This window comes from Drosophila persimilis, unplaced genomic scaffold (assembly GCF_003286085.1).
Source record: "Drosophila persimilis strain 14011-0111.01,24,50 unplaced genomic scaffold, DperRS2 tig00000606-arrow-arrow-pilon, whole genome shotgun sequence".
Taxonomy (NCBI): Eukaryota; Metazoa; Arthropoda; class Insecta; order Diptera; family Drosophilidae; genus Drosophila; species Drosophila persimilis.
In genome coordinates this window covers 2029845-2049402 of record NW_020825324.1, presented here as the reverse complement: position 1 = coordinate 2049402, position 19558 = coordinate 2029845, and the positions used below count along the sequence as shown (strand labels likewise).

Here is a 19558-nt window from a genome sequence, read left to right as displayed (position 1 = left end):
ATATGTATGTTCATATAGTGCTGAAGAGACGACTCGAGTGGTCACTCAACAAACGTCAGCCTTCCATTTTTATAACAGCAGCAAACTCAAAATTTAAAAAACGCGCAAGGCATGCGCTGCATGGCAGAAGCTCGCTGATGGGACACTGCCGAGTGGAGGCTTTTAAGCTCGAACTTGTAAGCCACTGCCGAGCATAGCTTTCTGCAATCTTAGCCGATTGATTTCTAAACGTTACTGCTTATATTCAAAGTAATATATATGCTAATACGCATATTTGGAATACACTTGGCGATGAGTTGGTTGTTAGTAAGATATCAAGATAGATGCGAAGACGTTGCGGGGCCGCCATGGCGGCAGCACGAAAACGTAGGGTCTACTTTCAGGCACCGCGAAAAGCTTTTGCCACTAGCTCCGACTAAGGCGTACGGAAACTTTTCATGTCATCGTTTTAGAGATCGGAGGACAGTCACGCACCCTTCTTCCCCTCTTCCAATAGCCCCAAAGATTCGTGATATCGGGTCTCTTTAATTTCATGGCTCTTGTTCTTATAGAAGTGTTGCACAAGACCCTTAAGTCACATAAGAGCATACATAAATAATTAAGTGAAGAATAAGGAACGATTTACTGCGATGAATACAAATTTAGATACCCCAGCCCCCCGCCTCCCCCCCCCCCCCTCCCATTATATGAAAATGTTTCTACTTTCGCTTCGCTTCTAAATCTGACGGAGTAATGGCCATGATGAACTCCACGAGCCTTGAAAAACTAGGCGATAGTACTCCACGTTCGATTCGGAGTCGCTGTCAATCGAATGATCTGAACCATCGTCTACATCGGAGTCGTCAGTTTCATATGAATCGGTGCTAAAATCGTACTCAACGCCGGCATCATGGCGAAGTTGTCCGGCTCCAGGCTGTGCCGCCGTTCCATCGGGCTGGTTGCCCCCGTAGAGGCGAAGATTCTCTTCGGTGTAGTCGTATATGATACGACGGCGACGGCGCAAGTAGAGTTTCTGTCGGAGATAGATGTTGAGGAGGCCTTTGACCGCAATGTAGGTGGCACCGCCGAGCAGGTTGCGGTGCAGGGAGTCGTCCACACTCCTGAAGAAGATGCCTCCGACGATGGTGGCGAAGGTGGGCAGCACAAGAGCGCCGGCGCAGACCCTCGCAATGTACAGGGGCTCCATGTTGAATGGGACGGCCGAAGAATTGTCCGCAACGGCCAGTTCGTCCTCGGACTCGGGAATGCTGCCGTAGCACCAGCTCAGGAGCGGCAGCTTGCGAAATATGTTGCGGCGCCTGCGTATGAAGTTCAGCGTGGCGTCCTCCCAGCGTATGAGTCGCGAGACGACCAGGGCCATGGGAATCAGGGGCAGACCGGTGGCTAGAGCGAGCGTGTTCGCGTTCTCGATGAGCACGAACCCGCGCTGATTGCCCATGACCTGGACCACAGTGATGGCGCCAAATGTGATGGCCGACCAGTAGATGGAGCCGAAGAAAATGGTCGCCACCAAATAGGGACTGGTGCGGCGGACCATGCGCTCGGCGAAGTCGAGGACCGAGGCCAGGCGGGCCATCGGTGGGAAGATTATCAGGTACTCCGTCAGACACTGCTGGCAGACGACAATGCGCCGGATGTTGCCCTTCTGCTTCTCGTCGATCCAGCGGTAGAGGCAGCTCTGGTGCACCCACTTTGTAGTGCCGCGGCACTGGCACGGCTGCACCCACAGGGCGCGGCGGTTTTCTCCCTCGCTGGCAAAGCATATCCAGCACGTGCGATCTTCGTCCTGGTTCTCGGGCCCCTCCGAATGGTGCTGCGAAAGTTGCCCCGAATTGTCTCCGGAGCTGGGCGAAGACCCCTGCGAGGTGGCGTCGCCCTGCCCGTCGCCAGCGGACATCATCTCAGCTGGAAAGTCCTCCATTACACCACAACTAAGTACCAAAGCCTGCAAATTCGAAACAGAGCCGCTGAAAGCAAACAAAAAAAAAAGAGTTAATCGAGTATTTCTGATTCCTGGGTCTAGGACTCTCGAATATATTGACCGTATACGGCAGAGTACGTGTATGGCAGTGATAGATCGACCAGAATGAATACACAACCGAGTACTAACCTCCGACGTAGAGATTTATTTTAATCCGTTCAAGGCAACACTCTGCTCAATATTATTTCTATGTATATCGGTGTGAATTTCCAAACGAATTGTTTTTCCAAAATTTATAGCACGACGAACTCCACGACGGCAAATCGATAAATGAAAGCCCAAGCTAGAGCTGGCGCTTACTCGAATACATGGCGTTTATCGTAACGCCTGCTTGATTGGATTTCGTTTTCTTATCGACTGGCTAGCGACCTATTAGTAAGACCTTTTATGTTCAAATAAAATAGCTTGCACCGGACTATCGCCACGACAAACTCTCTTTCTCTCCACCAAACTTAAGCAATGAACTTTCCATAAATCACAAAGATTTTATGTCAATATTTGCAACAATTGATAATGAATGGGTTTTGATAGAGCCACTAATAGCTGTATTGAAAATTAATGATGTACAAGTACAACTGCCAATAAGTGGCAAGCCTCTTTGGGAATAGCATACGTAGAGTAGAGTCCCTTCTTATCCAATGCCAGCAGGCCTTGACTTTGCCTTCGACAAATTCTTTTCATTCTGGCAGCAAAGCCACAGGAGTCAGGCATAGCAGCACAGCTCGTTCAACGTTTCGGTCGACAGATTCTCCAGTAAAACTGAGGTGTCATAAAATCAAATTTTTTCGATTCAACATTTATATTTTCCTACGGTCCTTGCTTTTGGGGTTCGTTGAGCACGAGCAGGCCAAAGAGATACAACAATTTAGCAAGCAGCAAGCAGCAAGCAGATAGCAGAAAGGTAAGCCCCCATCATCTGCTTAAACAAAGAGCTGAGATTGCAATTCACAAGATCAGGACAGAAGTTGGGCACAGCAGCGGATCAAGCCGCCCCTGAGAGAGCCAATCGGCAGAGCAGTTGGGTAAGCCATCAGCCACCCAATCATCTAGCGATCCCGAAGGCTAAGTCGATTTCCCAAATAGCAAATCATCGATTGAATAACCAAACGCGGGCAAAGATGTCGGACAACAGCGCTGTGACTGGTGTGATGAACCTCCTGCTGTGCGGCGCCACTGGATTTGGATTCTACCAGATCGGGCCCCAGGAGCATCCGTACGCGTTCACGGCCTGTGTGGTCGGCTTTTGCCATGGACTGCTGGGCCTGGTGGCCACCGTGTCAGGCGATGAGAACACCACCAAGGCCAACGACGCCACCAACGCCCTCATGGAGATCGTGCCGCTGCCGCTGCTCAATGTGGATCTGTTCATGGGGGCCGACAGCAACAACCTTGCCCTGGGCCACGGCCTGTTCATCGTCCCGTTGGCGGTCAGCGTGATCATAGGCTGGGCCAAGGACAGCGAAGAAAACGGAAGCGTCATCGACACTCTCAAGACCCTGACCATACTGGGTAATATTACGTCGATGGTCTACTTGGCGCTCAACGAGAGCAGCTGGAATCTGGGCGGCATGGCCTTCCTGGCCTTCATGGCCAAGTTCGGCGCCGCCTTCTTCGAGGAGAATGTCTCCGAGGGAACCGGCCAGCCCATCACCTACATCAGCTGGTCGGGCTTCTTCTTCCTTACCGCCCTGGCCGTCGCCGGCGAAAAGTAAACTCCCAGAAACACCAAACAATTAATCAGATATTCCGCACTCAACCATCCCTCGATTTCCAAGTGCGCTTCACGTAGCGACTCGACGATTATTTATTTATTTTCCTTCGGACCCTTAGTCAAATTTTTTGAGTAATTAGCTGCAATATTAAAGAACGAAATTAACCACAACCTTGTCATTAAGCCATTGAAAATGTATAAGGATATTTCCGGGCTATGCAAAATGGCGTAGTTTGGCCCAAAGCTTACCCCATTCTGCGATGGTGTGTTGAGGGTGTTGAGCACGTCCAATAGGTTTCAACGGAGTCCCAGCTCCACAAAAATTCCTCACAATAATACTACCTTGTTGCTGCTTTATAGAATGGGCTTAACATAGTGTTTTAGTGGCTGTTAAACTCACATTTTGTGTTCCACAAGGACTGCAAGGAGGGAGCACGTGCAACTATGAACAAGTCTTTTTGATCTGGCAGATATCCCTACTGAGATTCCACACTTTGGTTTATTCGAGTCGATATTTTCAGGCTCTTCCTTCAGTGATTGGAGGTCAGTCTTTCAAGTCATTCTCTTCAAGAAATGATATGCAATGATATTAGTTAAGTGAATGATAAACAAAGGAAATTAGCTAGTTCGTATCTTTCCAGAAACTGTAGATACTTCAACGAATAAAAGGATACTTTAAGAGATACAAAACAGAAGAGTTTAAATGTGGGAAAAGCTGAAGGCACGGGTATACGAATTCTATAAGTAGGTATATCAAAACTTGATCGATGTAATGTAAGCATTCAAGAGCGAACTGCTCCAGCATCAGCTCTGTTCGAAAACCCGGTGTCGGGTTCCTGGCTATATTTATGATCAGATCGGGGTTAAGCGTTATCGGTTTCATCCTATGAGGAAGCGGAAGGGAGCCTGAGAATTACTTATGAAAAACACACACATTTGACAGCTTTTTCAGTCTGAGCTTATAGTCCCATAGACGCTGAAAGTTGCAGACAATATACCAGAAAATAATAATAATTACTGCCGAAACTTTCCATAGATCTGTGAAGACCCAAAAGTTTCCAACGGTTGACAATATAGCTGTTGTTAGTGGTATCTTCATTGGTTCCCCATACCGTCGATTGTGGCAGGCATTAAATAGCCGAAATCCAATTTGCCACGCCCTCGTCTTTTGTCCAAAGTCACCACGAACCGTTGCCCCCAACTCCAGCCCCATCCTCAAACCCTATCCCCATTCCATGGCAGGCATCAGCATCGGCATCCGCCAGCCGTTGACAATAAGAACTCATAAATTGTAAGCCCTAATGTCAACAAATCGTAGGTAAGTATGGGCACGCACGGCCTAAGCTCGGTTACCGCTACCAGAGGAGCCACTAGAGGTACCTCCCCGTTGTCTTAAGCGTGCCCAGCCCCAGCCCCAGGCCCAGCCCCAGCCCCACAGATCCACCTATTGCCCACCCAATGCTGTGGCGTTCAAGCGTGCTCAATGAGCATGACAACCAAAAAACAGTTGTACATTTTTGTGCCCTGTCTTGTGTCTTGTGTCTTGTTCATTGTTATTTTTATGACTTAGTGGGGTGGAGTGGTGTGGGGTCTTTGGTTGAGGTTAGAGCCGAAGATACGTGCTAATTTCTTGACAGACTGACGACTGACGAAACTGAAACTGAAATTGAGACTGCCTGTGGATGTGGAAGTGAAGCAGAGAACTGGTTGTTACAGAAATATTTGTGTTATCGCTGGTAATTGGCTGGCATTGTCTGTGTCTGAGATCTTTTTGGTTATTGTTTTATTTCAGTTTTTTTGGGTCCGTGCCTAGGCCTAAGTCTTGGCATTGAAAGCGCATTACAGATCAGGGAGCTGCCACTTGGGCTCTGGGACTCTGAAAGCTGAATGTTTGGTTAAGTTTTTGGTCAACTAACGAGCTCATGAATGGGATGGAATGAATCCCTTGACGGGTACTGAAACCAAGTGCAATCGTAGGGAAGAACAACTTGTCAGGTCTAAGGATATCTGACTAAAGTAATCATTAGTTTTTTTTTACAAAAATGGGTTTAAAAGGATCTCTTCATTAGCATTGAAAAACTATATCAAGTGGCATCAGGTGTACATATACTTTACCTATGTACATATCGTATATAGAATAATACCGCAAGGGTATCAATAACCTCGATCCCCGAAGCCCCCTGACCCGCTCTCGTGAGTTCTGGACTATCCTCTGCTCTGCTAGGAGTTGATTGGTTTTTGCGTGGAATTTAGATTTATTACTCTATGGCGATGATTAAGGGAATTTGTATACAGCAGCAAAAGCAAAAGCAACACCAACACCCACTGTACCCCACACGCTTGCTCTGTGCTTCTGCCCCAAGTGGCACTTGAGAGTTGATGGCTGGTGGCGGGGTTCTTCAGCGTTTGCCGCATCCAGCTGCTTCAAATGGACAACAATACAGAATCTAGACAAGCTCCATGGAGCTGCCTTTGTACTTTGTCCGGGAACCGCTCTGACCATTTCCCATGACCCGCATGGACACCATCAGACATCGCCATCGCCATCGCCATCCCCATCGACATCTACATCCAGATCGGTTATGTTAATCTAACTCTGGCCAAACATCGAATTTTGACTCTTGTTCTGGCTATTGCTATTGTCCAAACAGACGACGAACGCCATTGTATGGAAGAGATGATTAATCGCTTTTTGGCACGAAATTGCTTCGAGTGGACCGCCATTTGGGGCTTATCTATCGACCAGAGCTCTTGATCCAGAGCTCTCTCTCTCTCTCTCTGCTCTCTCTCTCTGCTCTCTCTCCACGCACTTTGATATACGGCTCTCTCACGCCTGGGTGTATTTATACCACTTCCCCGGAGATCATATCAATGTCCAGACCATTTCGAAATGTGTCCACCCTTGGCTGCTTCTTCCGCTCTCCACGACCACGAAATCGGGCTCGGACTGACCTTATCTCACCTGACGCAGGTCTCCACTATTCCAGGTCCCTTACCCCTTACCCCTTACCACTTACCCCTTACCTCTGCTCTATGCTCTACTCTTCTCCTCTGTGGGCTGTCAACGCATTCTTCAATTCAATAAGCAATGATTGAATGGGTGTAGACTCGGCAGGAGAGCCAAACATTGTCTCTATCGCCACACCTCACTCTCTCTCTCTTTCTCTATCTCTATCTATGAGCCCTCTATCAGACTTCTCCCCCTACCTTAGACCTTATCACTTGTGCCCTAGTTGGTGAAAAGCTTAGTCTGTCGCGTGGCAGCTACCATTCCATTCCACTCCACTAGATGATTACTAACAATCGAAGCACACGATCCGCGACCCTACTAATACTCATGACTTATGTACGACACAATGGGGCTGATGGGGGGAAGCATAGGAGTAGATAGAGGTTTGCTCAGTGTTTATTTCCCTTTCCAGATGTTTTCATACCGAACCGACCACTGTCTCCCTCTCTATAGTTCTCAGTCTTCACATCAACGACGTACCATCCAGCCGTTACTCCGCGCACTGGACCACGAAATAGTATTCTTTATTGCAGTTGTACTAATGATCCGATCTTAAGATAGTTCTGAACTCAATTTCTATGATTCTGGAATACACTAAAGACCAAACTAAACTTTTGTATAGGCACATAAGGAACATACTATAGGCACTGTCTTTCTTGGTGGATCGCCACACAAGGCTATATCTTTAAGATCGTGAATTGTGGTCGGTAAGGTGAATCAATTACATCACAGCACTGGACGGGGGCGAGCGCCAGGGCCAGGGCCAGGGCGGTACTGGTCCGATGTTGTCCAGTGCTTTGCTTCGGGAAGTTACTTAATAATGCACATCACTCCGATGGCATAGGCATAGGCAGTGCCAGAGGCAATTAAATATTTAATTTGTGCCATCGATTTGGCCGCGTTTTTCAACATCGATCGATAGTTTTGGTTTTTATAGTTTGGAATTCTTATCTGGGCTCTTGTTTTTGTTTTTGTTTCTGTTTCTGTTTCTGCATGCATATTTCATAGGCCGCCGTGGGGGGAATTGGCCAGGCACAAAGTATTAGCATTAGCATTCAGCAGAGGTATTCAGGTTTTTTTTCCCTCCCCTCCCCTCGCCCCGTCACAAAAGAGAAGAATGTCGGATTCCCCCCGCTCCTTCCACAACAAGCTTTTGGTATGCGACTGTTGGAACTTTTGGAATTAGAATGTAAAGTGAAAGGAGTTCTACAGGTTAATGCCATGCCAAAAGTCTCTGTCTCTGGCTCTGACTCTGGCTCTGACTCTGGCTCTGGCTCTGTCTCTGGCTCAGTCTCTGGCTCAGTCTTTGGCTCAGTCTTTGGCTCTGTCATCTTCCATCTTCCAGCTCCGTCTTCCTCTCTCCGGCTTCATTCTTTGTCCGTCGCACAGTCCCACCGTCTCTCATTCTTTCTCGGCTCCATACGACGCTTTAATGAATGAGGAATGACTGCATGAAAATTGGCCCGGCACGATACGGCTCCAGCTGGAGATAGCTGCCGAGGAAAGACACAGAGAGAGAGAGAGAGATGCAGAAAAGTGTACCAGTACGAGTACGTGTACGAGTACCTTTGGCACTGACTGTGTAAATACGGCACATAAATTAACGCGGCCCGGCTAAAAGTCGAAGAAAGCCTCAAATGCTCTCAAGTGGGTGCCAAGTCCCACTCGGAACCGGATGGGAGCCCACCAGCACTACATTTGTCTGGGACGGGGTGGGAAGGGTGGAAGGGGAGCAGGAAATGGAGAGCGGTGAATATGGGGATGCCCATACACAGGCACATATGTATGTAGATGGTGTAGGGATCCGATCTTAGTGGCAATCAATATCGATAAGCACTAAATACTCATTTAAAGTTAAGAGATGGCCCTCCCACACCCTGAGAGCCAGCCCTCCCCATCCGATACTGGAATAAATTCCACAATAATCACCACCCCAAAGCACCCTGCCCCCCCCCTGAAGGAGCGTCTCAGAGCAATTTGGATGGATGCCTGGCACAGGCGTCAGAGGAGGCGACAGATCGCATAGCTAAGCCATGGAACCACAGAGGCGATGAATTGCGGAAGCAGATTATTAACACCGAAATAGTTTTCTGTGTAGGATTAGTGGGAAATATTTTTAGGTGGACGCGCAGACAGAACAGACAGAACAGGAAAGAGGCAGAGCCAGAGCCAGAGTAGAATTTGGGAGATAGGCGTGTGGGCGAGTGGGCGATGCGATGCGATGCGATGCGGCGATGAGATGAAGATGTCGCCTGACAACCGCACCGAGCACACGGCAACAGTCAGTCGTCGTCGTCGTCCCATCCCAGAGCGCCTTCGCTCTGCTCTTCCGCATGTCTGGGTCTATTTTTGAGGCGACTAATCGCCCAGAACGCTGACAACGCCATCGTCAAACGTCGCCAAAGGCCGCCAACGCAGTGCCAGTCCGAGTCCCAGTCCCAGTCCCAGTCCCAGTTCTAGTCCCAGTCCAAGTCCCAGTCATACGATAGGCCCGCAGTCTGATGATGCTTCTGCCACTTCCACATTTCCCATTTCCCATATATAACTTTCCATTTAGCAGCTACCGACCGATTCTCGGCCGGCCATCCAAATGTCATGTTACCATAGGACGCACATAAATTAATCGACATTTATGGGGACAATTTTCCATTCCATGCCATTCCCCTCCACTCCCCTCCGCACATACAAAAACGGTGTCTCCGAGGGAAATTCCTCAAAAAAAAAAAAAAAAAAGGAAAGCGAAAGACAAAAGCTAACATTGCCTCAAAAGTATTTTTAAACTTGCATGGAATTCTATTTGTCAGCAGCAGCGACATCTCATAGATACATTTGTGTCTCTCGGCTAAGTTTTTCCCCATTTCCATTCGGTTCTATTTGAAAATTGTCTATTTTATTTTTAAACAGCCAAATATTTGTACGAAAACGGGGCTAAATTTTCCGTTCCTGCCACGGCGACGCCTCTTGCTCTGTTTCGGTATCTCAGCGGTAGAGCAATTCGTGGACGATCTGGAGATCTGAATGGGAACTCTTTAAGGCATCATGAAACAATTAGTATTCATAGAGGAGAGGAATTCATTTTCATCTCTGAGATACACTTCAGAGTTGCTTAGATCCGTCTTACATTTAAGTGAATGTTCTGTCCGCCCAGATATTAGGGACATCAAAAAAAAATTGCAAAGGATTGTTCTCAAAGATGATTAAATTTCAGAGATTTCAGACACAAAATTTATTGTTTAAGCTATAAAAAAACAGATACAAAAAGATGCAAATTCATGGACCTCATGAGTAATCAATCGCCCCAATATCTGGGGGGAAAGAAAATGCAATAACAATATTAGTTTTCACTATTTTACACACAATCATCCATTGAATCCAAGCCCATCTAAGCACCTCTCAAATGTTTCTAAAAGATGAAAACGAATATCTTTCTTCTATGAATACTAATTGTCTCATGATCTTGGATCTTAAGTGAGCTAATCTAAGGCACAAGTATTGGAACTTCTATTATTTTCAAGTTATAGATGCCTCTTTATCAAGGATATCCTTTTTTCAAATAAATTTATTTTCATCTAAATTTGTATTATCCAAGAAAATACTATTCTATATGAAAGATAATCATTTAAGAAAATGTAAATTTAATTGAAAAACTATGTTTTTCGGTATCTTACCTTTCGAGAAAAGGCCGCCATTAAACTCGTTCATTCCTTTCTGTAATGAAATATGAAATATGTAGCATTTTTCTATATCTTTAATAGATTTTTGGGCCAACTTTTAGCATCTTTACTATGGAGTTTTCCGAATCCCCTCATCCGGAAACGACCGAAGGCTGAAGCCATAATTTCAGAAGGACTTGGAGCCTCGCCCCCAAATAAAGCTGCAACTCCTTGGGCTGCCACGCCCCCCTTCGCAGCTGCTTCCCCTGAGCCATATTTCGTTGTTTGATTTAATAATTACGAGCACTGAGCATTTTCACTGGAAAACTTCCAGGCCTACGTGACTTCCGCTGCCACGCGAAAAACTTTGTCCAATGCAAGAAGATGGTGGTGGGGCAGGGGCAGGAGCACGGCTCAGTGGCTCAGTAGCTCAGTGGCGGCAGTGCCACCGTCAGGGGGGTGTGTGAGGTGTGAGGCTGTCAACAGGATATGTCTGGTGCGCTGTCGGGTCGTCACTTTGTTGATGGCATAATTAATGCCTTGCTGTGACAACAACTGCAAATGCAACGTGGCAGCATGGAGGCCACTCCCCGGCACCGCATGGCATTTGGTTTTTGAAGTTTTTCATATTAACACACGCTTTTCCGGGTTTCCCATTTGAGTGGGGAACAGTCGCGGCCGCAGCAACAGAAGTGAAGAGAAAATTGAAAAGAAAAATGCAACTTTGATTGACAGCAGCTGAGTGCTGGCGGATATCGGGGGGACACGCCCACAACTTGACATCCCCAGGCCCCAGGCCAAGGCCAGGTGAGGAGCGGAGCGGAGAGGAGAGCATGGAAAAGGGTTTCAGCAATTTTTCCAGACTTTTTCCCCCATTCATTGCTTTGATATTCGAGCAGGCCATTCTCCGGGCCGGAGATGAGATGGAAAGATCAAAGCGGAAAAGTGGAAAGAAACGCAAGTGAAATTCGTTGAGTCCTATTTCCGCTCTGACTCTCATAATTAATTATAATAGTAAATGTTATAGGGGGACGGGACAGTCTATTAGGTACCAGATCCAGATCTTACTCCGTACTCCGTGTGGATCGAATAGCCTATAACCTTTCAGTATCAGTGAAACAAACCCCATACCGAGCCTGTGCACTGAAATTCCCAACAATACCCGATTCCCCGATTATTTCCTCATTTTCCCAATACTGATTTTCCGTTCGGCCAAGCCCATCCCGAATGCAGGGGCGGACCTCCTTTGGGCCACCCACAAGCAGCTGGAGGCCGTCGAAAGTGAAATAGTGGACCAGCCTGGAAAAATGCGGTGCATGATAAGCCCATTTCCATTTCCCACTCCCGAAACAAAGCATCAGCGGGAAAACCCGTTTGAGCATTCGCGAAAGCAATCCGTTCCAATCGATTCCATTTCGTTCCAATTCTTTCCGTTCCGAATCCAGCGACAGAAACCTGACTGATTGCGACGCCTGAATGAATCGGTGGTCGCGGCGCAGACCGACTGACGGCTTGTGGCGCGCCAGCATTGCGGATGCACAGAACGAAGGAGGAAGCGGCAGAGGTTGATCTGAGGATCTGCGCTGGCAGCAGTCGCTGAGGCGGAGAAGGTCTGAAGTCTGTGGAGGCAGAGACCGTCGAGGCAAAGGTGGAAGCAGGGGCAGACCTGGAGATAGAAACTGAATGGAAGCTGGAGGCAGGCGGGCACGAAACCTGACTGCGCGGCCAGAAGGAGAGGCAGAGAGGAAAGAGCGTCACAAGGTGAGGCTCTTGGAGCAATGTGGGTATGGGCAGAGGCAGCGACTGAGGCAGCGGCAGCGGGAGGGATTGGCATGTGGCCTAGCAACCGAGGATCGTAGACAAAAGCTCCATGAATTGTTATTACCGTTGGTATTGTTGTAACTTTTTTTGCAGCACTTTTCGCGTTTCCATCAGATACGTTAATTGGCCGCTCTGGCCCAAAGGGAAATGACTGTGGCTGTGGCTGGAAAAACTTGTCGCATTCGTCGGGCCCCTCGAGTGTAGCGGCAACAATGTTGCCGGCGCGGGCTGGCAGCAACAGCAACAACAGTTTCCACCAAGCCGTAACCCAGTGACACAGATTTGATTGAATCGAATTGAATCGATTGAAGATGGAACCGAATGCACTTGGCCCCTGCTCTGTTCTCCCTGGATCTGTCTGCTTTTCCGTATTCTGAAAATTGCTGATCTTTCAGCCACATCTAGCTTTAGATACTCGTATGTGCGAGGGTATGGAGGTATGTTTATTTGTGCCGTGCCGACCCAGCCAGCGATAATTAAATTAAAGCGACATGAGGATTCACAAAAAGATAATTACTAAATTATCCCGACAACAATGGCAGAGGTACACAAATAGCAACACCAACAAAAATGGCCAGCATGACAATTGCAATGGAATCGGCCCCAAAAGGTAAGGGGGGAAAAAACAGATGAGAATTTATTTCAAAAAAATTACTCAGCCACATGCAATTGCATTGATCGGGAGCCAGGTACCCAGGGAGCCAGGGAGCTTTTCAATTAGCGGCCGAGTGTGTGTGTGTGTGTGTGTGTGTGGGTAGTTACCAGAATAAACATCAGCCACCAGAGATACGAGTTTAAACAAATTAAAGTTCATTGACAAAAAAAACACACACAAATGAAACTCCGTCCGGCCCCTCGGACAAGTACGAGCATTTTTCATTCATAAAATTCAAAGGGAACGAGAGCTCCGCTTCGAAGTTTGGAATACCCTGAATTCGAATCGAGCTGTGGGTGGCATTCATGAAGCAGTCACTGATACCCCTATCTTCATATAGGGAAACACTTGAATGCGTACCAACAGGTACAGTGCCGCTCAACTGAATAGGTTCAATAATTTTCAAAAGTAATAATTATTTGGATTAACATGGATTTTCTTTTCAGAAAAATACAAAAAAAGTAGCTCAAGGGAAATGGTTATATTTTATATATTAATTGCTAAAGGCTTCTTCGTTTTTTCTGGCATGAAAGTAAAATGGATTTCCTTCCAGTGGGGCTTACATATAACCAAAACTATCCAATTCTGAAAGAGTATATAAAATGATGATTGAAGTGCCCCCTGCCATGCCCTGCCATGCAGCGCTTACCTGAATCGAATCTGGCTGCCAACAAACAGCGGAAGTGACGTAAGATAACCATACAGCATGTAGCATAGAGATATGCATATACTTAGATGCATAGATATAGAGTGGAGGAGTGGGGGAGAGAGGGGGAGGGAAAACTAGACGCGCGCCGCAGATTACACGCATCGCTGGCGCTGAGGTTTGTGGCCTAAGTCTTTCGTTCCCATTACTGACCTCGTGCCGCATTTGCAGCGGGGGTGCTGCAGCGGCGAGGTGTTCTATCCATGTGCCATTTGTATTGTCAACGTCATGCAAATCTGATCAGAGGGAAAGTCACTGGACTTGGCCCAGTTTGTGGCCCACACTGTGGCATCGACCTGTTTTCCAAGAGCGTTTGTTCCAGAGCCTCGGAGCAGGGTGCGGAGGTGTGGGTGTGAAACTGTCAAGGATTGTGGGGACTTGCACTCGAAAGAGGACAATATTCCATTTTAAAATTATAGGTACTTCATAATACTCGACCACTAAGACTACGTTGGGGAATGTGTTGATAGCACAGCTCTTCCAACACTAGTTTATAGTGTTGAAACCCCACCCTTTACTGCCCAGTCACACTGAGATAGAGAGAGAGAGAGATGTAGCTTTTAGAGGCTTAATAATCCAATAATGTTTATTTATCTGTGCGGGTCTTATGTTTTATTGTCTAAAGCCAACTTGTGGCTTTCATAATTAAACTGGAACTTCGAATGGGTACTGGGGATTGGAACTCTTGGTATTTCCTGCTAACCAAGTAACACACATACTCGTTCATACCTATTTATTGGCTGTAGACTTTCTGGCTTTCTGGTGACTTCTTTCTCTCGGCATTCCGATCGGTATTGGGTGCATAAATAACTCTACGCAGAGGCCCGCCTCCATTGGTGCGGCGCGTTCGATTGCGATTATTCATTCGATGCATTTTGGAATGCTGATATGGTAATCAATCGCTCAATCAGAAAAGAAAAGAGGAGGAGGGGTACGGGTGCGGGTGCGGGCACGGTAATGGTCTGGTTTAATTGGCAACATTTACGAGTACGCCAAGAGACAGACAGTCGTGCTGGAATGATTCCTGGAATGATTTGTTGCATCATCACCACATATACATATTCTATGTACTTATCCTGTAAACGGACCTGTGTTCATTGTAGTTTTTGTAGATACACACATGCATACATAGTATATACAGTCGTTAACGTTGTGGGAACATAAGCGGACTCATAGCGCTGTGGGTCGTGGGCCCCCCGGATGCTAGCACGCACCGATAGAACGACCAAATGGGAAACTTGGGACCCAGGCCACAGTCCCCAACCCTCCATATCGCGCCACTCAACAATGTTGCCGCAACATACAAGCAAAGTCACGAGGAGCACTCAAACACTGTGAAACCACTCAAGAGAGGCAAAGAGCGTGAGACGCCAGCCGACGCAGCCGACGCAGCCGACGCTGGCAGTGCCATTCTCTCTGGCATCACTGCAAAAGCTTAGTCAGCAAACGAATTTCATGCTTTTGCGTTGAGAGAGCTTTCAGAGTTTCACAATTTGACGCGAAGCACAATCAAATCTCTTTGAGCTTGGGCAAGGGCAGTACCGGCAACTGGGGGAGGGAGGCCGGCTGGCACTGCGCATCACGCTCTTCGCTCCCCGCCGCCGGTTGTCCCGCTCTTTTGCTCTCTCGCTCACCCCATTGCCCTCCTCTTTGTATACCTTCTATAGTAAGTAGTAGAACACATTTCATGACGCCATGTCGCCGACAGCTTTTGTTGTTGCTTTAGCTTTTGCTGTGCTGGCAGTGCAATTTGTGTTGCTACACTGCACGAAAAAAGCTGTGTTCTTGAAGCATAAAGGCACGAGTAGAGTAATTTAAAATGGACCCAGTATACATCCACGAATATTAGCATCAATTGATTTGCCCTCTTCCAGCTTCCAAAGCTTTTGAATGCACAGCGAGAACTGGATCCCATTGCAAAATGTGGAGGATTCTTTTCTAAAATCTCGGTGCAAAGTACTGGATGCAGTTTCAAATTTTGTGGATCGAACTGCTGTATCATTAAAATTGGATTTGGATTCCTATTCAAAGTCTGTGCATCCCCTATCAAATTTTTTGGATCATACTGGAGATTCGGTATAAATTAAAAGTCCTTTCCAGTATGAGAAATATCCTAAATGTTATTTTTATTGCTCGAATTAATCCATATGAATATTAATGTACATGAAACAGGATATGATTAATAAAATGTTCTTTTCCCCCTTTTTTTTTTTTGCTGTGTAGGCGTCTGTTCTGTATGTCGATATGTTTGTGTGTAGATGTGCCTTGGGCGTGGGCGTCGGCCCTTAGAGGTCGCTCCCACGTCTGCCTCTTTCTCTCTCCGTCTCGCAGTCTGTGCGTGAAAGGAAAAGTGGTTGCCATTTCTAACCTTATGCTCCGCTCCACCGTTACCAACATAATTGCCACAAACGGGCGAAGAGAGGAGGCAGCAGAAACAAAACTCAGACAAATTTAATTGCGGCGGCAGCGTCGCCGACCTACATCATGTTGGGTGCGGTGGGGTGGCTCATGGCAGAGACAGAGAGACAGAGAGAGAGAGTAGGAGAAAGAGAGGGAAGTGGGCGGAATCGTATTGATTATTGTTGCGCTGCCACGCCCATAGTGCGAATATATCTTTTCCATGACCCAAGGGGATAAAGATATTTAGCAGACACAGAGAGGGGCGGGATGGAGACAGCGAGAAGAGAGAACTGTCGTAAAACTTGTCGAAATTTATAATTTGACATTTATGCATTCTTTATGATTATTTATTACGTTAATTTTTGATTAAAACTGGCGACGACAAGAACGACAATCGTCTAACTGAACATTTCACCACACCACCCACCCGCCACTCCACCCTCAGGCCCCCTCAAGCCGTCTGGTCTGGTCTGCCATGGTCCATCGGTCCATCGGTCCATCGGTCTCTCTCTCTTCCGCTGCTGCCTCTTAATTCATTGGCGACATTTATGGCATTTATAAACATCCAACAACCACAAGGCAAGCGGCAAGGATGTAGTTCATGATCTTGAAAATGATTGTCAAGAGAGTGAGAGAGACCACAAATGGCTGAGAGCACAGCCAGAGGAAACTCGCAGTGCCGGGAGGGGTGCCAGCATGGAGGTTCCACTGTACGGCAATACTCTGTCCATTAGACAAATTTAGAAGGCAAGAAATTCTCAGAATTCCACAATGTATACTTTTTACATACTATATAGATTTTAGTGATTACTCAGCGTGATGTCATTCCGTTCTGGTGATTTTTTGACGTCAATGGGACTTGGGATAAAATGAGACCAAGCAGACTCCAAAAGAGACTTAGGCCAGCTACGATCGTGGACTATTGCTGGCCAATAATGGTAACTTGGTAACCAGTAATTAACTCAAATTAGAAAGTCTTTGAAATGCTTACGCGGTGGCCCTGTCTGGGTGTCCATTCATTCAGATTGGGTCGCTCTTCCGATTCGCACGGTCTCCATTCATTGCATGCCGCATGTACATACATACATATAAATATGTATGTACGTAGAGATTAGTACCTAGACACTTGGCAGCTTAGAGACAAGGAAGACAGGCCAGAGTCCGGCCAGGGAATAATCAGCAGAGGAACCGAAACCGAGACTGAAACATACATAAATTACACAGACAAATGCACACCAGACATACATACATATGTACATATATAAATTCATTATCATTAATTTTTGAAATTTGAGATTTTGTTCCCTCCACACACACTCTCGTACTTTTTCGCTGATTTACTTATTTTAATTTCATTTTCGCATTCGCATTTCATTTTGCTAATTTGGTTTTTGTTTTATTTCACTGCCTCTTTGTTGCGGGTTCAACTTCCGTCCCCGAACCCCGGCCAAGTGCAGTTTAAATCGTACTTTATGTGATAGGTACAGTCCGAGCAAGGCGAAAAACATTAGCTCTCAGCAGACACTAGACTCCGCTTGGGGTGCGGAAGATAAATACATACTACATACATATATGTTCACCCCGATTTACATGCTGACGCCACGAAAAAAACAAGTCGTAAAACTCAAATTGAAGTCACGCTAAAAATATTACAGAAAAATGTTTACACTGTTTCTGTCATCGTAAAAGTTTCGAGCAGTGCTGACTTTTTGCACAGACTCAATAGCCAGTGCCCTTGGCCCTCATTTCATGCTAAAGATTATGATGCGATTCTGCATGTTATGTATTTTGTTCCAAAGATCATAATCAGTTCCGGGATGGGCTGGGATGCTAGGGATGCTAATGGAGAGAAATAGCCACAGATCTACACTGTGCATTATATCTTATAACTTATCGAATGGAAACCACAGATGTACTCAAATGTTCTGGGAGATCAATAAGAGTTCACAGAAGAATTTCAGGCGAGTGAGTGATTGTCGCAATACGACTCAGGGAGAGGTCTCATGGAAGTCTCTTGATAAGATTACAGATCTGCCGAGATAATGTTTCGAGATAGAAGACATAAGAAAAGAACTAAGAATGATGTGTGAACGAAACTAAAGAACTAAAAATTAAAAATATAAGTAAAAAACTACTCAACCCAAAAGACTTTTCCATAGTTATGTATGATCCCAAATCAATAAATTTCCAGAGATTTTGCTCGGCCCTGTTCGGCCGCCAGCTTCTGTGGAAGTCCGATAACGAAACTTACACAAGTTTTCGAGTGAAAACTGTATGATCTCACTGTCGGAGGCTAATAAACCAAATATAGTATTTCATATCAGAACCATAACCAATTTCCTACAAATCGTGCCTTCCACATGCATACAATCATATGTATGTATGTACAGTGAAATGTCTATATACATATGGACGACTTAGCTTCCTTCCGAACTTCGGTCTAGATTCTAGAATCTAGAAGGCAAATGTTTCGTGAAATCCAGTTCAATTTAAAAGAACAAAATTTCAGAGAACTCATTAAATTAAATATATTTTATTAGGAAAAATTTAACTGTGAAATCGAATAATTTCGAAGAACGCCCTTTGAGCCTTTTGTAGAGCCTCTCAATAAAAAATCTCTCTGAAGCAAATCAATCACACTATGTTGAACATTTTCTTCCAGTGTAAAATTGAATTTGAGCATTAGAAAAACGTAAACTGATTCACGGTCTGTGCCGATACGGCATCCGAGCAGTGTAAAGAAGCTGAGCCGAAGCCACACGAAGTCTGCCGAATGCGCTGACCCGAAATTTTTTCCGATGCACCTAGCACTGGACCATGCCGATCCCTGGTCTAGATCTATTGTCTCCTGTCCTATCCCATTGGATATTGTATTCTCAGGTTCTGGGTCCACCACAGAGTGCTTTCACTGTGCATCTATTGTATTTCCGTCCGGGGCTTATCACAATTCTTGGAATCCAAATACAGCTTTCACTAATCGGAAGCGTGGGCCAAAGACCCCTTTCCTTGTTCCTTGAGGGTATTTATCCATCGACGATATGCCCTCCGTCCAGATTTCCAATTGCGCTGCTCGTAGTATTTCCATTGCGTTGATGGGTCTTTGTTTATACTCGAATGATGGTATTGTATTGGATTCGGCTGTTGTTGCGTTCTATTTGCGGCACTTGTTTAGCATTTTTACGTAATTTCAGATCGCCTTCTATTTCGCAGTTGTTGTTGCCCCTGCGCTTTGCCATCCTCTCCCCTCCTTCCCATTTGTCCTGCCCTGTGCAGTGGCTTTCTCTGCATTGTGTGTGCATTTCGCAAATTAGCTTTCGTTGCGCCTCTGCCTTGCCGACTGCTCTGGCGTCCATCCCCCACCCCGCTCCTGTTGTAAAATGTCAACTCTTGCGGCGCAGTTACCGTTACCGTGTCTGTTTTGCTCTCTTGGTGCCCATTGCCCGCCTGATGTGGGGCATATTGGGCCATTAGGTGGGTATGCCCTGGGATATTTTACAGGGTGTGGGTTAGTACGTACCTTCGGTGGATTTTGGCTTCAAGTACTAAGGCGAAAGTTCTGATTAACATATATATCAATACTTTCAACCTATTCAATCTACGATGTTGATCAAGTTTTAGAGG

At 46.3% G+C, this 19558-nt stretch overlaps 2 protein-coding genes across 4 annotated transcripts; one reads left to right on the top strand and one right to left on the bottom strand.

Annotated features, from left to right (window-relative positions):
• Positions 1–684: 684 nt before the first annotated feature.
• Positions 685–1949, bottom strand: LOC6597227 (E3 ubiquitin-protein ligase MARCH5). The gene has a single exon (XM_026990781.1). The coding sequence runs from the start codon at positions 1919–1921 to the stop codon at positions 716–718; it is 1206 nt and encodes a 401-aa protein (XP_026846582.1). The 5' UTR covers positions 1922–1949; the 3' UTR covers positions 685–715.
• Positions 1950–2692: 743 nt separating this feature from the next.
• LOC6597226 lies at positions 2693–3863 on the top strand. Of its 3 annotated transcripts, none has more exons than XM_026990783.1 (3): positions 2693–2882; positions 2939–3003; positions 3065–3863. In XM_026990783.1, exon 3 carries the CDS (start codon positions 3100–3102, stop codon positions 3691–3693), a length of 594 nt encoding a protein of 197 aa, XP_026846584.1. In that variant the 5' UTR covers positions 2693–2882; positions 2939–3003; positions 3065–3099; the 3' UTR covers positions 3694–3863. The 3 variants fall into 3 exon arrangements, with proteins under 3 accessions (XP_026846584.1, XP_026846583.1, XP_002022602.1); XM_026990782.1 differs by having other exon boundaries at positions 2934–3003; XM_002022566.2 differs by having other exon boundaries at positions 2693–3003.
• Positions 3864–19558: the final 15695 nt, after the last annotated feature.

Coding starts and splice junctions, on each gene's coding strand:
- LOC6597227 (XM_026990781.1), bottom strand. CDS start 1,921: ATGGAGGACTTTCCAGCTGAGATGATGTCCGCTGGCGACGGGCAGGGC.
- LOC6597226 (XM_026990783.1), top strand. CDS start 3,100: ATGTCGGACAACAGCGCTGTGACTGGTGTGATGAACCTCCTGCTGTGC.